We start from the raw sequence: 18878 nt of genomic DNA, 5'->3' as shown, positions 1-18878 counted from the left end.
TCTACTAATCGTCGAATGTTAGATAACCGATATCGATCGTTTTCTGAATTCTAATTATCTTACATAATAATAGATCGATAGATTTCGTCCTAATAATAAATTCCTCGTACATTAAATTCAATGTAACCTCCAAATGTCCATTTTACGGTTAGTACTTTTGGCGGCAAACCTGATTTAAATGGCGCGGCCATCTTGATTGCGATAATCGCAGTTGCGCGACATCGACTTCGATATTTTCCGCCATATTGAATTCGATTTGAAAAAGGCGGAGACTTTCAAATTGAAATATCTAATATGCGCTATACATTTCATTCTTTACAAATGTTGTATCACCGAAATGTGAATAATCGTTGATTAAATTAGCTAATACTGTACAAAACATATTTATTTAATAATTTATGAAGATACACACATAGTGTACAACGTACAAGCACTAGCATTCATGAAATGCTGCTACTTTGTAAAGTCGATTTCACTTAATTTCCCTACAATGTTTATATACAATCACACGGTTATCTCGCTTTACACTGTCCGATGAAACAAGTTCATTCACTACAAAGCGACAAATGCCCCGCTTTCCGCTCAACACGTCGTTGTCCTTATCAAATCCCTCGAGAAAATATGTCACATCTGATAAAATTCATTTTGTATCCCGGTATTGAGAGAAATTCGGGGCCGGTTAGAATGTGTACAGTGCGTAAACATACAAAGTTAAAGGGGTCCCAGACCGCGTCCTCGCCTGGGCCCGATTTCTCTTTTTTCTTTCCATTTTCCCCTTTTCGTCTAATACAAAGCTGCGTCTACGCGCAATGTTACTCGGAATTCTGTCAAAAATATTCTATATATACAATCGGGGCATGTATCAAAAAACAATTCACGTCTTACGTTTACGAATAGAAACGGGGCGACTTTGTCCCGTAGCCGATTACAACGAAAACTAACTAATCTTCCATAAACAGTGAAAGACGGTAACCGGCATTTTCGTGTCACGGAATAAACGCTTGAGAAACAGAGACGTCCGAGAACGTCACGGAAAATTGATACAAGAACATGCAGAGCGCAGTGTGACGTCACATCCGTGATATGTAACGTTGCAACTAAAATGTTTCTTGAAACACGTTCTGCGACACCGCGAGTAAACAGACGTATTCTCTCTCTCCTCTGCGTGTGTCTCTCTCCTTCTCTATTTCATTTTTCTTCCTTGTCCCTCGTTCTCGTGCCGAGTGTCGCATTCCGTGGTTGATCTACTTACACACTAGTACAATGACAGAGAAACCTATACTCGAGTAAAAAGTAACGCACCGAATCAATAATAAACAGTCGAGTTAATGTAACTCACTTGTGACAATACGCGAACGATTCGAACCGCTAGCTATTCGAAGAGAACAAAAGGAAGATATAATCAATTGTTTATACTGACGGGATTCCTATTTTTACAAATACGTTGTGCTAAATGACTATTGGTATTCTGCATTAAAGTGATACGGTAGAAAGATATAAGTCTAAAGCCATTTTCCTTTCATCTTTCTGTTGCAAGAAACCATCTCCACATTTGGTGAATTCAATTTGAAGTTCCTGCTGTGTGAGAGCACAGAAATAAGTACTACAATGGGGCGATACACGAATAGAACTAGGAAACGTATAAAGTAGGTACAGATTCTTTGTGATTTCATCGAACATAGAAATATTAGTCTTAGATGTCTATTCGTGGTCTATATTGTAGCCTTAGGGGTGGGTCCCGGAACCTCCATCTCGTCACATAAACAAATTTTAATGTGTGGTCCTTACCTAACAGTTCGTCATTGCACAAAATATCAATCTGTAATGGGTATACATAGATGAATTGATTAAATCTGGGGTCAACGGATCTCGTGCATTACGAGACACTAATCATTTTACTTACATCCCGATATTTTTCCATTCCATTGAGAACTTTCTTGGCAATAAACTTTTTCAAATGCGTAATAGTTGCTTGGGCAGAACACCTGATGAATCTCCGCTTTAGAGTCTTTAAACTTGTATTTACACATTCCAGACACACATTGACCTGAGGAAGACAAATACATTAGCGGGAACAACAGCAAGAAATTTGGTGAAAGTACCAATGATTCATTTGATTGTACCTGTTCATCTGCACGATGATAATCTGCTTCTGCATGTGTATCTGTGGCTGTCTTCTCTTCCTCTACTTCTCCAGCATTGGGTAGTACGTCTTTCGGGCAAGGTAAACCCCTCGCTCTGTAGAATTCTCTTTCCCTTTTAATTTCATCTGGAAAAGAACACATTCGGTCACACACATGTCATTCTGATTATGTCCGGTAAGGGTAGGATTACTGACTTTCTTGAAGATCAGGAACTAGTTTGTAGACAATATCTTGCATAGTTCTGTCGAAGCTTATGTACTGTAAGGGATGTGATTGATGTATCACTATTTGGCATGCTGGACACGTGTGCTTCTCTTCTAAATGTTTCACCAGGCAACTTTTGCAAAATGTATGTAAACATTCTGTGACAGTGGTGGCATCTATCAAGTAACCCTTGCATATCTTACACGTTATGTGACTATTCAGTGTTTTCAACTTGATTCTCCTCTCCATGGCACTGATAATCACCATTTAATAACTGTTGCTACCTACAGCAATGTAGACGTCACTATATGTATTACAAAACACTAAATTGTTTAAAAATTATGTCATTTAACCCTTTGATTATGAAACGCATACCTGTATATACTCTCGTAGGTCTATTAATTTATATAAAGGCATTTTGATGAACTACTGTAATTATATCTTAAATCTCTCTTGTTCTTAACAATGTAATTCTTAGTTTCGCTCTAGCTGTATTTTTATCACCCATAAAAGTTATCAGGCGAATACTGCGCAGTAAAATGCTGATAGTTTTGAATTGAACTATTCCAAAGCCAAAGGGTTACTAGTTTAGCACAAATTTTACTGTTCGTGTCGATTCTATTTAGAAAATTTATTAGGCGAAGTTGACAAAAGTGTTGAGATGAAACAGTGTTGCATCAAAGCGTGAAAACTCTGTAATCATCGAATTCGGCGAACCCCTACGCGTTACCGAGTGATCCGGCATGATTTCTAGTCTCCCAGGGAGAAAATAAAATCGGGATAGCATCGACTGACAGATGGAAAAAAAATATAGTGCTCAGGAAAAAGTGGGTTATCGGATTCTAACCTGAAATGTCGAGTGGTAGCCTACAACGGCGACTGTCACTCGTGCTATTCGTTTCGAAATTTTGTGTGAACGATCCGCACCATCCTCCGCATCTTCCGTGGTCGAATTGTAGTTGAGTGGAAGAATAGATAAAATTAAAGGTTCCACTAAAAACTTGGGAAAAACAACTTAGTGTAAATGTGGCTGATGACAACAAAACGAACTGATCCCAGCGCCATCGGTCGTTGGTTAGTCAACTTTTCTCTGGACACGCGGTCCGGCCCGGTGGTGGGGGCTGGTTTGATATCCTCCTTCGATCAATCACATGCAAAATAAGCTTTATTCGATCGTTTATATTCATTAAACGAGTTGTATATCTTGTTTAATACCGAGCGTAATTTACTTCGCTCGTGTTCATAGTCGTTAGATTGATGCCGATCGTTGGAATGCCGTGTAATTCAATTATGCACCCGCGTTATCGGTATTTTGCCTTCGAATATAAGATAATAATTCTCGGTACAAGTTTCCGTTATTGAACTAAAAATACACTTTTAGATAATAGTCAAGGGAAAATATTAAATTAACTGCGAATTTTAAATTCGATTATAGACAAACGTTCGACTTTGATTGAACAGTTTCAAATTTTCAACGGCAAAATTCTAATGATCGGGTCCCGGGAAATTTCAAATTCCAACGATCAGATTTGAATTTGAACGGTTACATTTGAATCTTAATTTTCAAATGCAAGTTCCGTAGATCAAATTTGAATTCAGAATTTTTAACGGCAAGTTTACCTATGAATTCAAAATTCAAGATGTAACGGTCAGATGCTAAATTTTAACGGTTGCATTTGAATTCAAATTTCAATTTTTAAGTGCAAGCTTATCTCCAGAGTATTAAAATAAAATTTTAAATAAAAAATTCAAATTACAATGGTCCAAGTTGAAACCGTAACGGTTAAATTTAAATGCAGGTTTTCATTTTTAAGGACAGATCTGGTGCCCGCCAAACTGAAAATTACGTTGGGACTAAAAAGAGGAGCGTTGGGAAATGAGCTCCGAGGCGTGTATGAAAAATCCTGAGGTCAGTACAGTTCGAATCGTTTTTATTCGAGATGAAACTCATATTACAATAATAATCCAATATTTACGCAGAAACTATACATACATATCTACCTTGGTAAATGCTGGTTTACTGGCTACCATTAGGTGCTGGGTAATAAAAAAAAAGTAGCATTTAAATAAACAAGTCGGTGCTATGTACAAGGGTGTTGGTCGGCGGCCGCGTTTCTCAAGGTCGTCGCGTGCGTGATATTTTACAGGGACCGATTCGGGTCGCCGATACAAAAGAGAATAGAGAGAAGGCCTTCTAGTGTCCTAAGTAACAATATACAAGGAAATAAATTATCTACTACTAAGCACCTATTCTCGCATGCACCATTTATACAACCATCGCATGCGTGACTGCGTGGACGATGTGAACCTCGACCTTGCATTCGCGTGCAAAATGTCCTCGTAGAAAAATTATACAGTTAATGATCAACGTCTCCTCGACAAACTGTACATCGTCTGCGTGTTGGGACGTCGACGAGCCGATCCAACAAAGAACAATATATATATTCAATCATATATATATCCACCAACACGTCGACTCGTCGAAACGCCAACGCCGCACCGTTTCTCCTCTTACAGTCTAACACTTTTCTACAAAAAGAAAGATAGAAGAAGAAGAAGAAGAACAAGAAGAAGAAGACAATGGTTAAAACCTATAAAAACGAAACATACGCGGCCCGCTACGTTTTAAAACTCGCGGTCGTTGTCCACCTAAAGTTCGCTATCTTACAGAGAAACGTTCCATGTTTCATCGATTGACTAGTTTACAAACACGTTTTACTCCTCGTATTGAAATACGCATTGTTCCGAGAACTCGAAGTCTTCCGCACCCGGCTGTATCGTCCTCCTTCCGGTCTAGTGTCATTCTTTTCTTTTTCGTCTTTTTTTTTTCTTTTACAGAAGCCCTGGTCGAACTTCAAACTTCAGCCATCCTTCCAAGGCACTTATCAAATGGCACGGTATAACATGTATAAATTGGACGACGTTTCACGCGTTCAGTTAATTTGTTAATCTGTCCAGCTGCGTTTAGAGCAGGCATGGGAACAGATTGCCCTACGGGGCGCTGTGCTGGCTCCATCAGAAACAGGAGCGACGAAGCCACGCCCCTTTGGGGCATTTTCCTTGCGAAGAGCAAGAGATAGTCTTCCGTCGCTGTCCGTGCTTCGTTCGCGAGAGACTCTTCTTCCTCTGGCGTCGTTTGCCCCGAACCGTTGCCCTCTGGGGCAATCTAGGACGATTTCAGGGCAAAGAGTGCTTATACTTGATCTAGACGAACGTTTCGCGTCGGGCACCGGTCCGCCCAAGGAACCGCGATTACGATTTTCGCTGACGGTCACCGGTGGCCGGCGTTCAAGAAGAAACTCTTCTAACTAGACGCTTCGGATGCTGTTTAGGGAGCGCATCGAAGTCTTCGTGGCGTTCGATCCTGCTCGGACGAACAGCGAAACCTGAGAATCGTAGAAAAATATCTGGGAACGACTGCGTTCCAATACTGAGACCGTCTCGTCGAGCGACGATCTTGCATCTTCGGAAGCCTAACCTTCCCAGGGTGTAACGACGTGTACGGGATAATAAATACAGTGGTTCTCGTTAAGAAAATCAGTCTCCTCGAAAGGCCGGAGTTGCTTCGCAATTGACAATTATTTCTTCCCCCGTGTCCCTTAAACTCTACGAAAATACGCGCTAACAGGTCAATACTGATTTCGATTATTTGGCGTGTTCGCTGGGACCGGTCGATGTCGCGGCCCAGCGGTTTCCTCGATCCTTTCTTCAACGTCCTCTTCGTCGTTTTCGTTCGTTGATCCTCATGGATGGGTTTTTCTCGGTGAAGCCCGCGCGCGCTTAGAGGGGCTAAGCTCAGAGCAGGTACGGGAACTTTTCTTCACCGTCGTCGTCTTCGGCTTCGCTGGACTCTTGGCTGGACGGCGGGGTGTCCAGTTGTGGAAGTCCCAGGTCCAAGTATTCCTGAAATTGTGAAGGAAGCGGGTCAGTTGACGTAGGCCAACGCAGTGTCAACAATAAGTCTTGTCTCCAGTGCGCGCAGACAGGGGAAATCGAGGGGAGTACAGTTACCCTCGCTCTGCCCTTACCGGGTTAGTAAAGTGGGAGACAAGTCTTAAAATCGTTATCGGCATAGGGCTTATAGGACTTGTACTATATACTCAGTTCCAACTGATTCGTTAAAAGCTTCTGCAGCAACAGCTTACCTCATTCGCAGTTATCGTTAATATCCTATCAAGATCTTCGACCAGTTCCCCGAACATCGGCCTCTCGTTTGGCTGATAGCTCCAGCAGTCTCTCATCAGCATGTATCTGTAATTCAACATGGACAGATTAATCCCAATGCTCCAGGGTGTGTACTTCGAAAATGATGGAGGAGTCGAGCGTGCTTACATTTCGATGGAGCAGCATGGTGGCTTCTCCATTCGATGACCGGTTCTCAGTAAGTGGAATAGCTTCTCCACCGACGGCACGGACGGATAGGGGGTGCCACCCAGCGTCATGATCTCCCACAACAGAATTCCGTACGACCATCTGCGAAACAGTATAAAACGATCCTTCAGTCTCGTTCGGTGTTGGGCAGCATTTTATTCGGATACAGTATTCTCCCCGTAACTGTCGCAAAGGTCTCTACCGTAACTGTCAACATTTTATCCCCACCTAACGTGTTACGAGTAATTATTTACTCGAATAATTTAGAGAAATATTTCTTCGGAACAATTCGAATAACGTCCAACTCTGACCTCGTTGACGTTCGATGGAAATTACTTACACGTCGGACTGAGTGGTGTAGACCCGATGGAAAAGAGCCTCCGGCGCCATCCATTTCACCGGTAACCGTCCGTCCGTGGTCTTCCTATAGTAATCGTGACAGTGGATGTCTCTGGCAAGACCGAAGTCAGCGATTTTCAGGACGTACTCGTCGCTGACGAGGACGTTCCTGGCGGCCAGGTCTCTGTGAATGCACCTTTTGCTCGCCAGGTATTCCATGCCCCTGGCCGCCTGATACGAGAAAGAGACCAGGTCCTTTTGCGTCAGGGTCTTCTTCTCCTTGGAATCCTGACCTATCGTTGGCTCGTAGCCTGAAGAGGGTCTATGATCCCGGAGAAAATCGCGCAGGTTTCCATGAGGGGCGAATTCTACCACCACGTACAGTGGTCCACCTTGCGTGCATGCGCCTAGTAGATTGATTATGTTCACGTGCTTCCCGATCATCTTCATCATCTCCATTTCGGACACCAGGTCCATCATCTCTGCGTCCGTGTGACCCTCTGTAACAAATTTGCAGATTCGTCGTATTCTGGGTTTGAGTCGGTTTGACGAAGCACTTGGAAGTATGCGACTACGAGTAGCTAAGAAATGCCCGAACATGTTTACTCTATTTAAAGCTACTCGTTCAGTTTGAATACCCTGAAGCAGCATGTTCGGTCTTGTTTGGAGATGTTTAAAGAATATCGAAACACGGATCGACTGCACTTTGCAGCATCTAAATACGTTTATCCATAGTTCAAGATACTTGACAAGTGCCTGAAGATGCGTAGAGACGTTTGGGAAGATGTTCGAAGATGTTTGACGAGCATGTGTCGGAAGCTTACCTTTCAGCATCTTCACAGCCACGACGCTCGGTATTCCAGGCTTGCCAGTGTTAGTCTGCGCCCTGATAACTTTGCCGAAGGCGCCCTCGCCAAGAGTATTGCCTAAAGCCAAGTGTTCCCTGGGCAACTCCCACGCACTGTCCACAGGAAGCTCGTACTCGGATATGCTTCCTCCGTTGCTGTCCTCGGAGACAACCGTCGATTTCTGTTTCTCGATCTTCACCACAGGCATCAGCAACGGCTCTTGAACGTTCTGCGCGTTCACCAGGTTCTGCTTCTCCACGATCACTTTCTTGGTCCATTGGGTGACCACCGCGGCTCTTGCGGTCTCGATTGCTAACAGCTTCTTCATCTTCTCGCGTTTCAGACGATGGAAAATGTAGATCACTACTACCACGCCCACCGCGAAGAAGATGAACAGCACCGCCGCGAGAATGTTCACGAGAATCTGGGGCTTCGCTGGGATCGGCACCGGGCCCTCTTCGATATCTGGAAAAATGCGATCAATGTTCGTTTATAACGATGATTAGACTGCGGATTTTTATGGAAATTTTCAAGAGATGGGAGCCAGATGCGCATTTCATTCTTTCTTTAATAATTTGAGCAAGTTAAAAGTATTGTATCGGTGTTCTTGAATTATTTCAATTGATCTATATTTCTTCTAGCCGACTTTCTTCTGGTATACCTAACGTCTACTAACTATACAAATCATCTTTCTGGTACTCACGTTCGACAACCCGAAGATAGGCGCTGCTGAAGGTCTCTCCCAACGTGTTCTGGGCAATACAAGTGTACCAGCCTTCATCTTTCTCGGTCACGTTGTACAACATCAGCACTTCAGGGTTCTCCGCATACTCTTTCGACTAGAGTCACAGAATTCCAAACGAAATTATTATTGTATTCCGTCGAGAACGATTGGATCGCATTAGAAAGTTAGGGTTTAAGCAGAGAAACAGTTAGCAGTCTACTAGGACACTCGAGGACGACGAGATCTTCAACAACTAATTCTGTTTCGATAAATTTCGTCGAGCCGAGATCTCAAACAGAATGAATTGGAAGATCGTGTTTAATCAACGACAGAGGATGCAGATTGAACTCGGAGAAGCGACGGAATATCATGCAAATAGTTCTACATGCCCACCTTGACCTCCACCCGGAAACTTTGATTGGTTTTGTTGACAGTGTCGAAAGAAGTGTGATAACCGTGATACCATTCGAGGTGACGGTGTGCGTTGGAGAGGATCTCGCAGGTCATCGTCACGTTATGGCCGATCTCTACAGTTGTGTTTCTCGGCGCCCTGGTCAGTATCGGCCGGTGTTTCACGCTCTCTACAGGAAAAAATAGGCCCAACCACCGTTTTTACCGAAGCTCGAGAATCGTGGCGAGAAAAGAAAGTCGAGAAATCGAATCCCTTCGAGATCGAATTTATTAACGCTAAGCCTACATGGTTCTCCATTCAAGTATAACACAAAATCTAACTAAATTGAAGCGTGCCATTTTTATAAGGCATCACGTGCTAGTCAATGGTCGGTAGGTTCAGCGTTAATTAAATTGGAGAACTCAAGTCTTCAGCTTTCTTTCAAACGAGGACGAAATGAATTCGATCTCGGGGAACATTGTAAAGACAGACCTGCACCTTAGAGAATTACTAAAGAACTGTCAACGCTAGAACTGCCAAGCAATGCTATAATTAACAGACTGCGGATTTTATTCATTTATGATAAATGTGTGTATCATCGAAATGGAGAGAATTTGAAAAATTGTGGTCTCTTGGTAGTTCCAGCGTTTTATCACGATGATATTAAAACACAAAATGCAAGATAGATGGTAGTCACAGTCGCCGGAAGTCCACCGGACACCACCTGAAAATTATAGTACACGAGAGAGATCGTTCAGCTCCTTCACCATGTTATCATCATGGTTAGTCACTATGTATGTTTGACGGGAGTGCAACAGAGACGCGCCACCGGAATTCCCGTGTTTGCCTATGATCGATAGCGTGTATTTTTGAAATTGGTCGTATGGATACAGTGACCTCGAGGAGGATACAGGCAAGAACCTCCACCAATGAACGGTTTACAATGCCGCCTGTACCAGCAGAATCCCCTTCAGCAACTGCTCCTTGTCGTTCGGGAACTCGGCCACTTTCATCCATTGTATGAACGGCTCGAGATCAGACACGATCGGGCACTTGAAGGTCACCGTGCTGTTCACTATAGCCGTCACGTTCTTTGGGAAATCCTCGTTGATATACGGCTTGTGCGGATAACGCTCTACAGATGCGTTCAACGGTTAGCGAACCTGATCATGGCTAGGCTAGGTCGCAACGTATGCACATTGAAAGTGATCGCAGAAATTATGAGACTGTTTATTAAAGCAATGTTCGGACACTTTCAATGAACTCGAATCAACGTTAAAATACGTGGAAGTTTCATACGTTGCAACCCAGTTTCAGTTCTTCTAGACATCAGTCAAAATCACGCTAAAAATCCTCGATCTAGAGCATCATGACGTACCACGGTGCTGTCCAAGCTCCGCATAAGGCAACTAATGCCCTAAACCGTACCAACAATTACAATGTTTACCGAAAATCTTTCACTCCCAAGGATCTCTGACTCTGCAACAGCTGCTGTTAAGTCTAGAGACCCGAAGAAGAAATCTAGAGATCTACACAGGCTCCATTTTCGTGGACAGCACCGGTACATCACGTTTTAACGAAAGACGACTCTGCTCACCGACAACGTTGACCTTCGAAGTCCGATTGATGCACCCGAGCACATTGCACACCAGGCAAGTATAGTTCCCACTGTCTTCGGGGACCAGGTCCTCCAATCTGAAGGTCCACTTGGAGATCAAAACGGTTCCCAAGATTCTCTTCGGTATGTCGTTGTTCTTGTACCAGGTGATGTTGGGTCTAGGGTTGCCGAAGCTTGGACACCTCAGACGGAGCATGTTGCCGGCTGGTTTCACGATCACGTTAGGCATGTCTATGTTCTTGTTGAACGACGGTGCTCGTTCTGGGACGGTATTGTTGCGCTCGCCTGCGGTTTCGTTTTCATTGTCGCCGTCCACGGTGTAGCTGTCGAGGTGCAGCGACCGGGTCTCTGGCAAATCTGAAGGAAACGATGGAGGATTAGAGCATTGTGGGTAAATCTTAAATTTGGATTGCGGCGAACTTGAAGAGTTAACACTAGATCTTGAAGGGATAATTCTAGAATATGAAGAGTTAATAGTAGAACCCGAGGAGTTCAACTAGAGATCGTGGATCTAGTGTTTGAGGTGAATAAGTCCTTTAATTTTGTAATTATGGGAGAATCTTAAATTTATTTAGCTCGGGGGATTTAATTCTGAAGTCACGAAGGAACTAATTGAAGTCGATGAACCCCGATCGAGTTCTACGAGTTCGAAGTTACTGAAGTTGTTTGCATTCAAGTCCAGATCAGATCGATTAGATTAGATTGTTAACAGATCAAAGAAGCGAACTAACTTCTCTCTTCGATTTCCAGCTCGTTCGTTTCGTCCTCGGCTCGATGGTCTTCCGGGACGGTGTCCAGCGTGTGGATGTCGTGTTGATAGCCGTCGTTCTGCAACTGCTCGATTCGTATCGTCACATTTCGCCATACGGCCGTCGCGTTCGATTCGGCCAGGCAAGCGTACGAGCTCGCGTCTTCGAGTTTGATATTCTTGAACTTCAAGGACTGCTTGGTCAGCCGTACCCTCCACGTCGATGCCTGGATCACTTTGTTATCCTTGTACCAGGTCGTTTTTCCGTTCAGCGAACATCGCAGGATCAGCTTCTCGCCGACCGGCACCGTCAACACTTCGTCGTGGTCCAGATCTGGAAAGAAAAACAATTTCCAAAAATTAATTTCATCCACTATTCCCCTGACAAAGCGATATAGTGCACTTTGCTATTTTCTGGATGTTCCCATCGGCGTGTCCACTTGTTTCGAATGATTTTGCTTTTGTAAAAATGGAAGACCAGGATCTTAACGACCGTACTCTCTCACGTCACGAAGATAAACCGAAGTAGCCACCGCTTGGCAAACGTTCGCCTCTTCTAATTCGATTCTTCCGCGAATCGTTGTTGCGATACACCCCGAAATCCACGCGAAGGAAACGTCTGCCACGCGACTCGGTGTTCAAGCGTCGAATTAAAGACACATCGGAAACCGCCGTGAAGAACTTGATATACATATCCGTCCTCTTTTACAGGTTCGATACACCCATTTATTAAAGGCCATTTGAAAAGGAGCGTCCAGTCATGAAATCGCTCTGGAGTTAATCAATTCCATCTGGTCATTTAAATGAACACCATATCATCTCACAACAAGTTTTTAAGCATCGCATACACAATTCTAACGGGAGGAAAATATGCAAGCAACGTACTCGAACGTCGGACGCTTTTTACCGTTGCACGCCATTCTGTTGCACCGCACACTCATCAACTACGAACAAACGTATACGTATACGACACGTATATAACTTTTAAAAGTATATCGTCCGAATATTTCATAATTATTAAATTAAATTATTAAAGATTTCTTCGCTAGAGAGGTCATTCTAATATTTTCGTACGAGAAAAGATTTTTAAGCTTCCCTCTGGCGCAGTACGATTATTGAAAATCCTGTTAACAGGATTCCGGATGAGTACAGTGTTAATAAAAGGTAACGGCATTTTTCCTTTCAGTGTTACCACGCGAAACTATCTAAAATGATCTAAGAGCAATGGTAATTTGCCGAAGATCGACAGTTCAGCTACGACGACCATTTTATCGCAGCAAGTTTCCCTAGCCGATCACCGGTGTCTATAGTTGGCCTACGAGGATAAGCGACTACCGGAAGACATCGAGCGTGTCCGTTATGCGTTTGGCTTTCGAATCGAAACCGTCCGGCGAATAGGATTCGTTCGATGAATCTGGCGAGCGTCGTGCGCACGTGACGCGCACCGCGTGCCCGAAAAAAGAAGCGCGAACGGAACGGAACTCGCGGCGAAAGACAATAAACTCGATCGACTTCCGTCGGGAACAGCACTCCGGGACAATCGGTCATTTGTGCCGGCTGCTAAGGATGTTTAAACACCGGATTAAGAGAGGGCAACACGGAGAAGGAGATCTCTGGGGAGACCGAGGACGGAAATTAAAGCGGCCGTGAAGGAGGAACTCTCGGGGAACCACCGAGACTCCAGGAAATCGTGGGCGAGGTGGAATTCAGTCTTGCGTCCGATTAGATGATAAACACACGTCTCTCTGTGCTAATTACACGAAACGGAGAGTTCACGGCGCTCGGGACCGCATGGAAATGAGCCTGGCACTCGTCGCAGTCGGTTTAATCCGCTCCGTGAAAATACTGGAGCAACGAACCTCGTGTTTCGGGGTTTATTATTAAATTTCTTAGAAATATATATACTGCACCAATATACAGAGTACGTCTCGTAACATGAAAGTAGCACGAACAAAATTTTTCAAACAAAATCAAGTCCTGTAATCTGTTTTTTTGTGACTTCGATTAGTATTTCTACGGATTTCTGTTTCGCTTGGTATGCCGGTCCTGATAGATGTTTCTTTTACAGTCGAATGAAAAAGATCGAACCTGGCCAGGCTGTACCAACTACTGCAATCGGGTGCGCAAGCCATGAGCAGACCAGACCAGAGAGAACACCCTCGACAGGCTTCTAAATTTAGTCTGACGCGTTCTGTCGACGAGGAAGACGCGAATCGACGTCGACAGGGGGGCCAGGAGGGTGGCGAGGGGGCGAGACGATTCCAGATGGAACGTCGGAAGGGACAGTGTCGCGATTCGTTTCTGGCCGGGGGCCAAATGGCGACACCTCGATGCCGAATTCATGAATGGACCCCGAAAATCAGTCTCTCGATGGCCCCGGCCGAGCGAGATTTTCGTTTAGATCTTCCTCTCGCGATCTCCTCATCCTCAGGGTCAAGTTGGACAGAAAATCTTCTTCAGTCTTTGATAGCAGTCACCGAGACTGAGGCTTCGACGAGCCTGCGTCATACAGTTCTCTATGCGAAAGAAACTTACCGCGGTGAAATGCCCGACTTTCTATTTCACAATAATTGAAATTACAAAAACTTTCATAGGAAATCGCTGAATTAATTCCTTTATCTAACTCCTTGCACTACGATTTATTTTACAGTTACACAGGACTTCCTTGCTGTTCATAATTTCCTAGTAGAAAAAGAACATTTATATTTGTTATACGCCTGTAGATTCTGTTCGAAATCTTCATCGGGACTCGATATTATTAGGTGTATAAATTGATTCGTGGCTCTCGCAGTTATTAAAAAAGAAAAACGAGGAAGATTGTTTTAGGAATGCATTCTAATCCTTTCTAAGTAATCAATAAATTCACGAAGAGAGGGCTAGGAATTAATTTGTGCACCTAATATATATGCCGAGGGGTTGATCAAATAAAATGTAGAGGAGGGGAGAAGGGTACAGAAAAATTGTAGGGAGCATTTTTGTTTCTCTATTTTTCGTGGGGAACGAACGGCGGCGCGTCGGTGGGACGAGTACATATTTCGTTCGAAAAAGCAAATAGCCGAGCGACAGGCAAGGAGAATGTTCGCTCGATTCGTTCGGGGGAACGTCGGCCATTAGCTAATGGCGAGTCTCCCTCGTTTGACAACGCGACCGAGCTGCCGGTCGTTTATTTACTCGTGTCTTCGGCCTTTTCACCGTTGCTATTCTCCGTGGTGGGTCGACTTTCCTCCTGTTCCCTCTTTGTCGACCCGGGATCAAAGAGTGGTCCAGCTACCTGTTTACGCGGGGCCGGAATTCGAATTTGAATTTGGCCTCTTCGAGTCCTCCGAACGAGGAGACTCGATGCCTGCCAAGTGACGCAAGTCGAACTATGATATATAGTCAATTTTCATGTTTTCACGTCATCTTCGTGAAATCGATTCTTGTGGAAAATATTCTTCCAAGCATTTATTCCGGAAAACAATACCTGCGGGTACGAGATAATATAATATATTGATTTCCCAACGAATATATAACGTATTGTACTTGAGGATGAAACTGTATTGACAACGCCATGCCAGGCTCAGCCTCTAGAGTAGCAAGCAAATTATGCTTTCTGAAGTAACAAAACAGCTTAGTAGCTTAGTTTGTCTTTGGTATACCTGACACGCGATTTCAATAAATCTTTGTCCATGAATGGTTGTTAATAACCGGAACTCGAAAGTACTCGTAAGTACTCGTAGCAAAAAGTACTCCACTCCGCTGGTCTTTTTTCCCCGGGCGAAGTACAGTTGGTATCTATTCGAAATGTTTCTGGAGTGTAACCCGCGCGTCGTTCTGCCTGGCAGCCGGCGGATACAGCGAACGCGCGATAATGATTTACGCGAAACGGAGGACTAGAAAAGCGGACAGTCGTCGTCGACCAGTCCAATTAATCCTCCACGGGAGTTGCACGCTGGTTCAGATAGTCGTTCCTTCGTGATTTATGAACGCCAGTTTTCACCTTATTCAGAGGCTATCCGGGACCGCAATTATTGACTGGCACTATCGAAACTCGCGGTGTACCGCAATCTGGTCCACTATGTCCGGTTTTGCAATTTTATTTGCACACAGAGACCAATCGAACGAAATTACATCCGCGCGCAACACGATTTACTCTATAACTCGGCAAGGAGTCGTGCGTCCTTCTTCCTGATTAGTTCGGATAACCGTGCAGTTGCTTGTGCAGCAATTCAGCATCGTGAAATCCCGGTTCGGGACCACTCAGGTGAGAAAGCTGTCGATAATACCGAGGAACGGACACCACGCGACCGGGCTCCGTGGCACGGGGACATTAATCCCGTCAAATAAATCTTCGACGATCGTCGGAAAAAGGCCCCCGCGCGATGTGTACCCGCGTGTTCGGGCTTGTCGGGAATAGCACGCGCCGCTCGTAAATTAATTTCAAAGTTTTCGCGCGAATAGCGAGCGGAGAGCGGCTTCCGCGAGGCGGTCGTGACCGGTTCTCAAAATATTTTCCGCGGCGAGAGAGCCGGTCCAATTTAGAATCGTGCGCGCCGAAAATCGAACGGGGAACGCTTCGGAGAAAAGTTTCACGGACTTATCCGAAACGTGTCGGGAATGCGGGCTCTCCTTCGCGCTCTGAAAGTACCATTTACCATGAAAATGATGATTTTCTTAGAATTCGAAAAACGTTCGATTTATGTATATGAAGAATAGCCACGACACCAAGTAGAGCTATCCATACCATTTTTAAACGTGGAATAGAAAATAAAAAAAGACCCAATGGTAATTTAGAAGGGACAACGAAGGATTGATGCAGGTGTAGAAGCACGGAAGATGGATTGCCTGAAAAGTGTGCCAAAAGTATTTCGACTCGAGACCGGTGGCCTGACAATAATGGCACACGTGTTCGGCTTCCACCTAACCTTTACCGATTTAACGATATGTATACATTGTTCGCTAGTCGGACCCAATTCAAGTTAAAAAATAAATTGATCCTGGAATCTCTAATTTCTTTCTTGTGACCATTTATAAAATTGGCACATAATTTGATTTCAAGCATCATTTCGCGAAGGATATTATCCCGGAAGCTTTAACTATTCCGTACAAGGATTAAATACACTGTCCCTAACTTAATTTTTCAATTGTATATTATATGAATAATCTCTGTAGCAACGGCGTCAGGAAATTTTCGGAGAGTCTCAGTTTTGGGCAGCAAGCGTCGACGGTCGCCGGCTCTAGCGTCGTAATATTATTTTTATAGTACGAGATACGCTGCCAAAAACGATGCAGACTCTATAATATTACGCCGAGGCGAATGCTACGCAGACCTCAGGCCCGAAGTGTAAAAGAAACAATCAAAATCGATAGAGTTTACGCGATCCCCGCGATTTCCAGGCACTCCGCGGCTATGTTTAGAAACGGCATAGCATTTCGTTAGACACGGAGTCTGAACAGTGCACCTTGGCAACTATTTTAATGAAGTGAAAACAAACCCGCCAATTAATCAACTCGAGCTCAACGCGTACGGGACTTTCCTAATTTAAATGTTTCTGTACGAACGACACGTTTATCCCGACTACAACTGTCCCTCCGCTGATATCTAGCCGTGCATGCTTTGTAATTAGTCACTGGACCAACTATTCGCACTGTATACCTTCGATTCATTCATTGACCCCAGTAATTGTCGGTTTTCACAGTTTATTTCGAGTTACTCAAAATTCTGGCTTCTAAATTCAACATTGATCAACCACAATCTTTGTATTCGTCATTTCCGAATATAGTTCGTTTATTAAAACTAATTATGGTAGTTTACAGAGAGATTACGAAGCATTTCACTCTTCCGCGTGAAAATTCACCTACTTCTTCTTTCCAGAAAATTGTAAAACTCTTGATTTCTTACGGTATGCGTTGTAAGATGTGCTCCATTGAAATACGACGTTATAAATAATTTGTTGATTCGAGCCGCAGCGAAAGCAAGAACAGAAAGGGGTGAAGTACCAAGAATCTTTTGAGGAACATTTTCGGAAGTAATGACAAATTGAACTGGGCGAGTCAGGCGTATTAATGATGGCCGAAATTAGAGTTCGAGATGACGCTAGCTAGAAAGTTTTCACGGATCGAGGGAACGTCCTGCGATCCGGATCGCCGAGGAGGTCCAGAAACGGGAAGTCTGGGTCCAATTCGGTGAATTACCGCCATTAAATCTCTCATTAATCAGGAGAGGAGGTACGACATTTCCTCGAAGTAATGAGAACCGATGGCCAGGCATCGTCCAGCCACGCGTCGAACGACGAGTCCATTTTCGTCGACGCGCGCCATGACGAATGGCCGGCCGGTTTAATCTGGTCCGGCCCGAGACCACTGGCGTTAATCTCTTCAAACGCACCGTGAACCGAGTCCGGTGGTCACAGACCGCGAATCACCGTCCAAACAAGATGTTCCACAGAAATTATGGCACCGCAGTCCGACCCGTTTGACCGATGGAAATTGTCGTTTTAAATAGACACGGAATTGGAAACCAATTAGTCTAGATCATGGTCGTGGGACAACGGATTTTGATGAAATTTTAACATGATATACTCCATGCTAATTTAGGGGTAGTTTAAGTCATCATTTTGTTCGCTTTCAATTTTCTATGCGATCAAGTTATTATTCTTCAAATATATTTGGAGCTAGGCTCGAATGATATGTTTAGCGAAATGGACTATGGGTAGGTCGCAAGGGATTTTGATGAAATTTTAACATGATATACTCCATGCTAATTTAGGGGTAGTTTAAGTCATCATTTTGTACGCTTTCAATTTTCTATGCGATCAAGTTATTATTCTTCAAATATATTTGGAGCTAGGCTCGAATTATATGTTTAGCGAAATGGACTATGGGTAGGTCGCAAGGGATTTTGATGAAATTTTAACATGATATACTCCATGCTAATTTAGGGGTAGTTTAAGTCATCATTTTGTTCGTTTTCAATTTTCTATGCGATCAAGTTATTATTCTTCAAAAATATTTGGAGCTAGGCTCGAATGATATGTTTAGCGAAATGGACTATGGGTAGGTCGCAAGGGATTTTGATGAAATTTTAACATGATATACTCCATGCTAATTTAGGGGTAGTTTAAGTCATCATTTTGTTCGTTTTCAATTTTCTATGCGATCAAGTTATTTTTCTTCAAATATATTTGGAGCTAGGCTCGAATTATATGTTTAGCGAAATGGACTATGGGTAGGTCGCAAGGGATTTTGATGAAATTCGACCAAGATCTGGTTTATGCGAAGTCAGGGTTAGTTTCAGTCATCAATTGGCACAATCGCGGTAGCTTGAAGCTATTTTTGCAGAATTTCACGATGTTAGTGGAAAGATAAATTCAAGCCGAAGCAGAGGTGTCAGAAAAAGTGACAAAATCTGTGATCCGAGAGTAAGAGTCATTCGACTGAGATAATTAAAAAGGAAAGATCAATTCTGACGGGGTCGTGTGCAAGACGATTTGTTTCGTGGCGCCTCGATTT

The 18878-nt window shown here is 43.7% G+C and overlaps 2 protein-coding genes across 3 annotated transcripts in view; both read right to left on the bottom strand.

Annotated features, from left to right (window-relative positions):
* Window positions 1-367: 367 nt before the first annotated feature.
* L(3)73ah (polycomb group ring finger 3-like lethal (3) 73Ah) lies at window positions 368-3330 on the bottom strand. Its single transcript, XM_076794510.1, has 5 exons — window positions 3196-3330; window positions 2339-2632; window positions 2124-2269; window positions 1904-2047; window positions 368-1819 (listed from the first exon to the last, which is right to left on the bottom strand). The coding sequence occupies exons 2-5, from the start codon at window positions 2613-2615 to the stop codon at window positions 1694-1696; spliced, it is 693 nt and encodes a 230-aa protein (XP_076650625.1). The 5' UTR covers window positions 2616-2632; window positions 3196-3330; the 3' UTR covers window positions 368-1693.
* A 927-nt stretch (window positions 3331-4257) lies between these two features.
* LOC143358101 (fibroblast growth factor receptor homolog 1) overlaps window positions 4258-18878 on the bottom strand; it is an 81505-nt gene continuing 66884 nt past the window's right edge. For both annotated transcript variants that reach the window (XM_076795003.1, XM_076795002.1), the window contains exons 3-11: window positions 11371-11721; window positions 10619-10996; window positions 9024-9211; window positions 8610-8745; window positions 7883-8371; window positions 7060-7558; window positions 6681-6821; window positions 6494-6599; window positions 4258-6251 (exon numbers count right to left, since the gene is read on the bottom strand). In XM_076795003.1, coding sequence (XP_076651118.1) covers window positions 6144-6251; window positions 6494-6599; window positions 6681-6821; window positions 7060-7558; window positions 7883-8371; window positions 8610-8745; window positions 9024-9211; window positions 10619-10996; window positions 11371-11721 — 2396 coding nt within the window. In that variant the 3' untranslated portion in view covers window positions 4258-6143. The remainder of the gene's footprint in view (window positions 6252-6493; window positions 6600-6680; window positions 6822-7059; window positions 7559-7882; window positions 8372-8609; window positions 8746-9023; window positions 9212-10618; window positions 10997-11370; window positions 11722-18878) is intronic.

The sequence above is a fragment of the Halictus rubicundus genome, chromosome 10 (assembly GCF_050948215.1).
Source record: "Halictus rubicundus isolate RS-2024b chromosome 10, iyHalRubi1_principal, whole genome shotgun sequence".
Classification (NCBI taxonomy): domain Eukaryota; kingdom Metazoa; phylum Arthropoda; class Insecta; order Hymenoptera; family Halictidae; genus Halictus; species Halictus rubicundus.
This window is presented reverse-complemented; position numbering and strand designations above follow the sequence as displayed.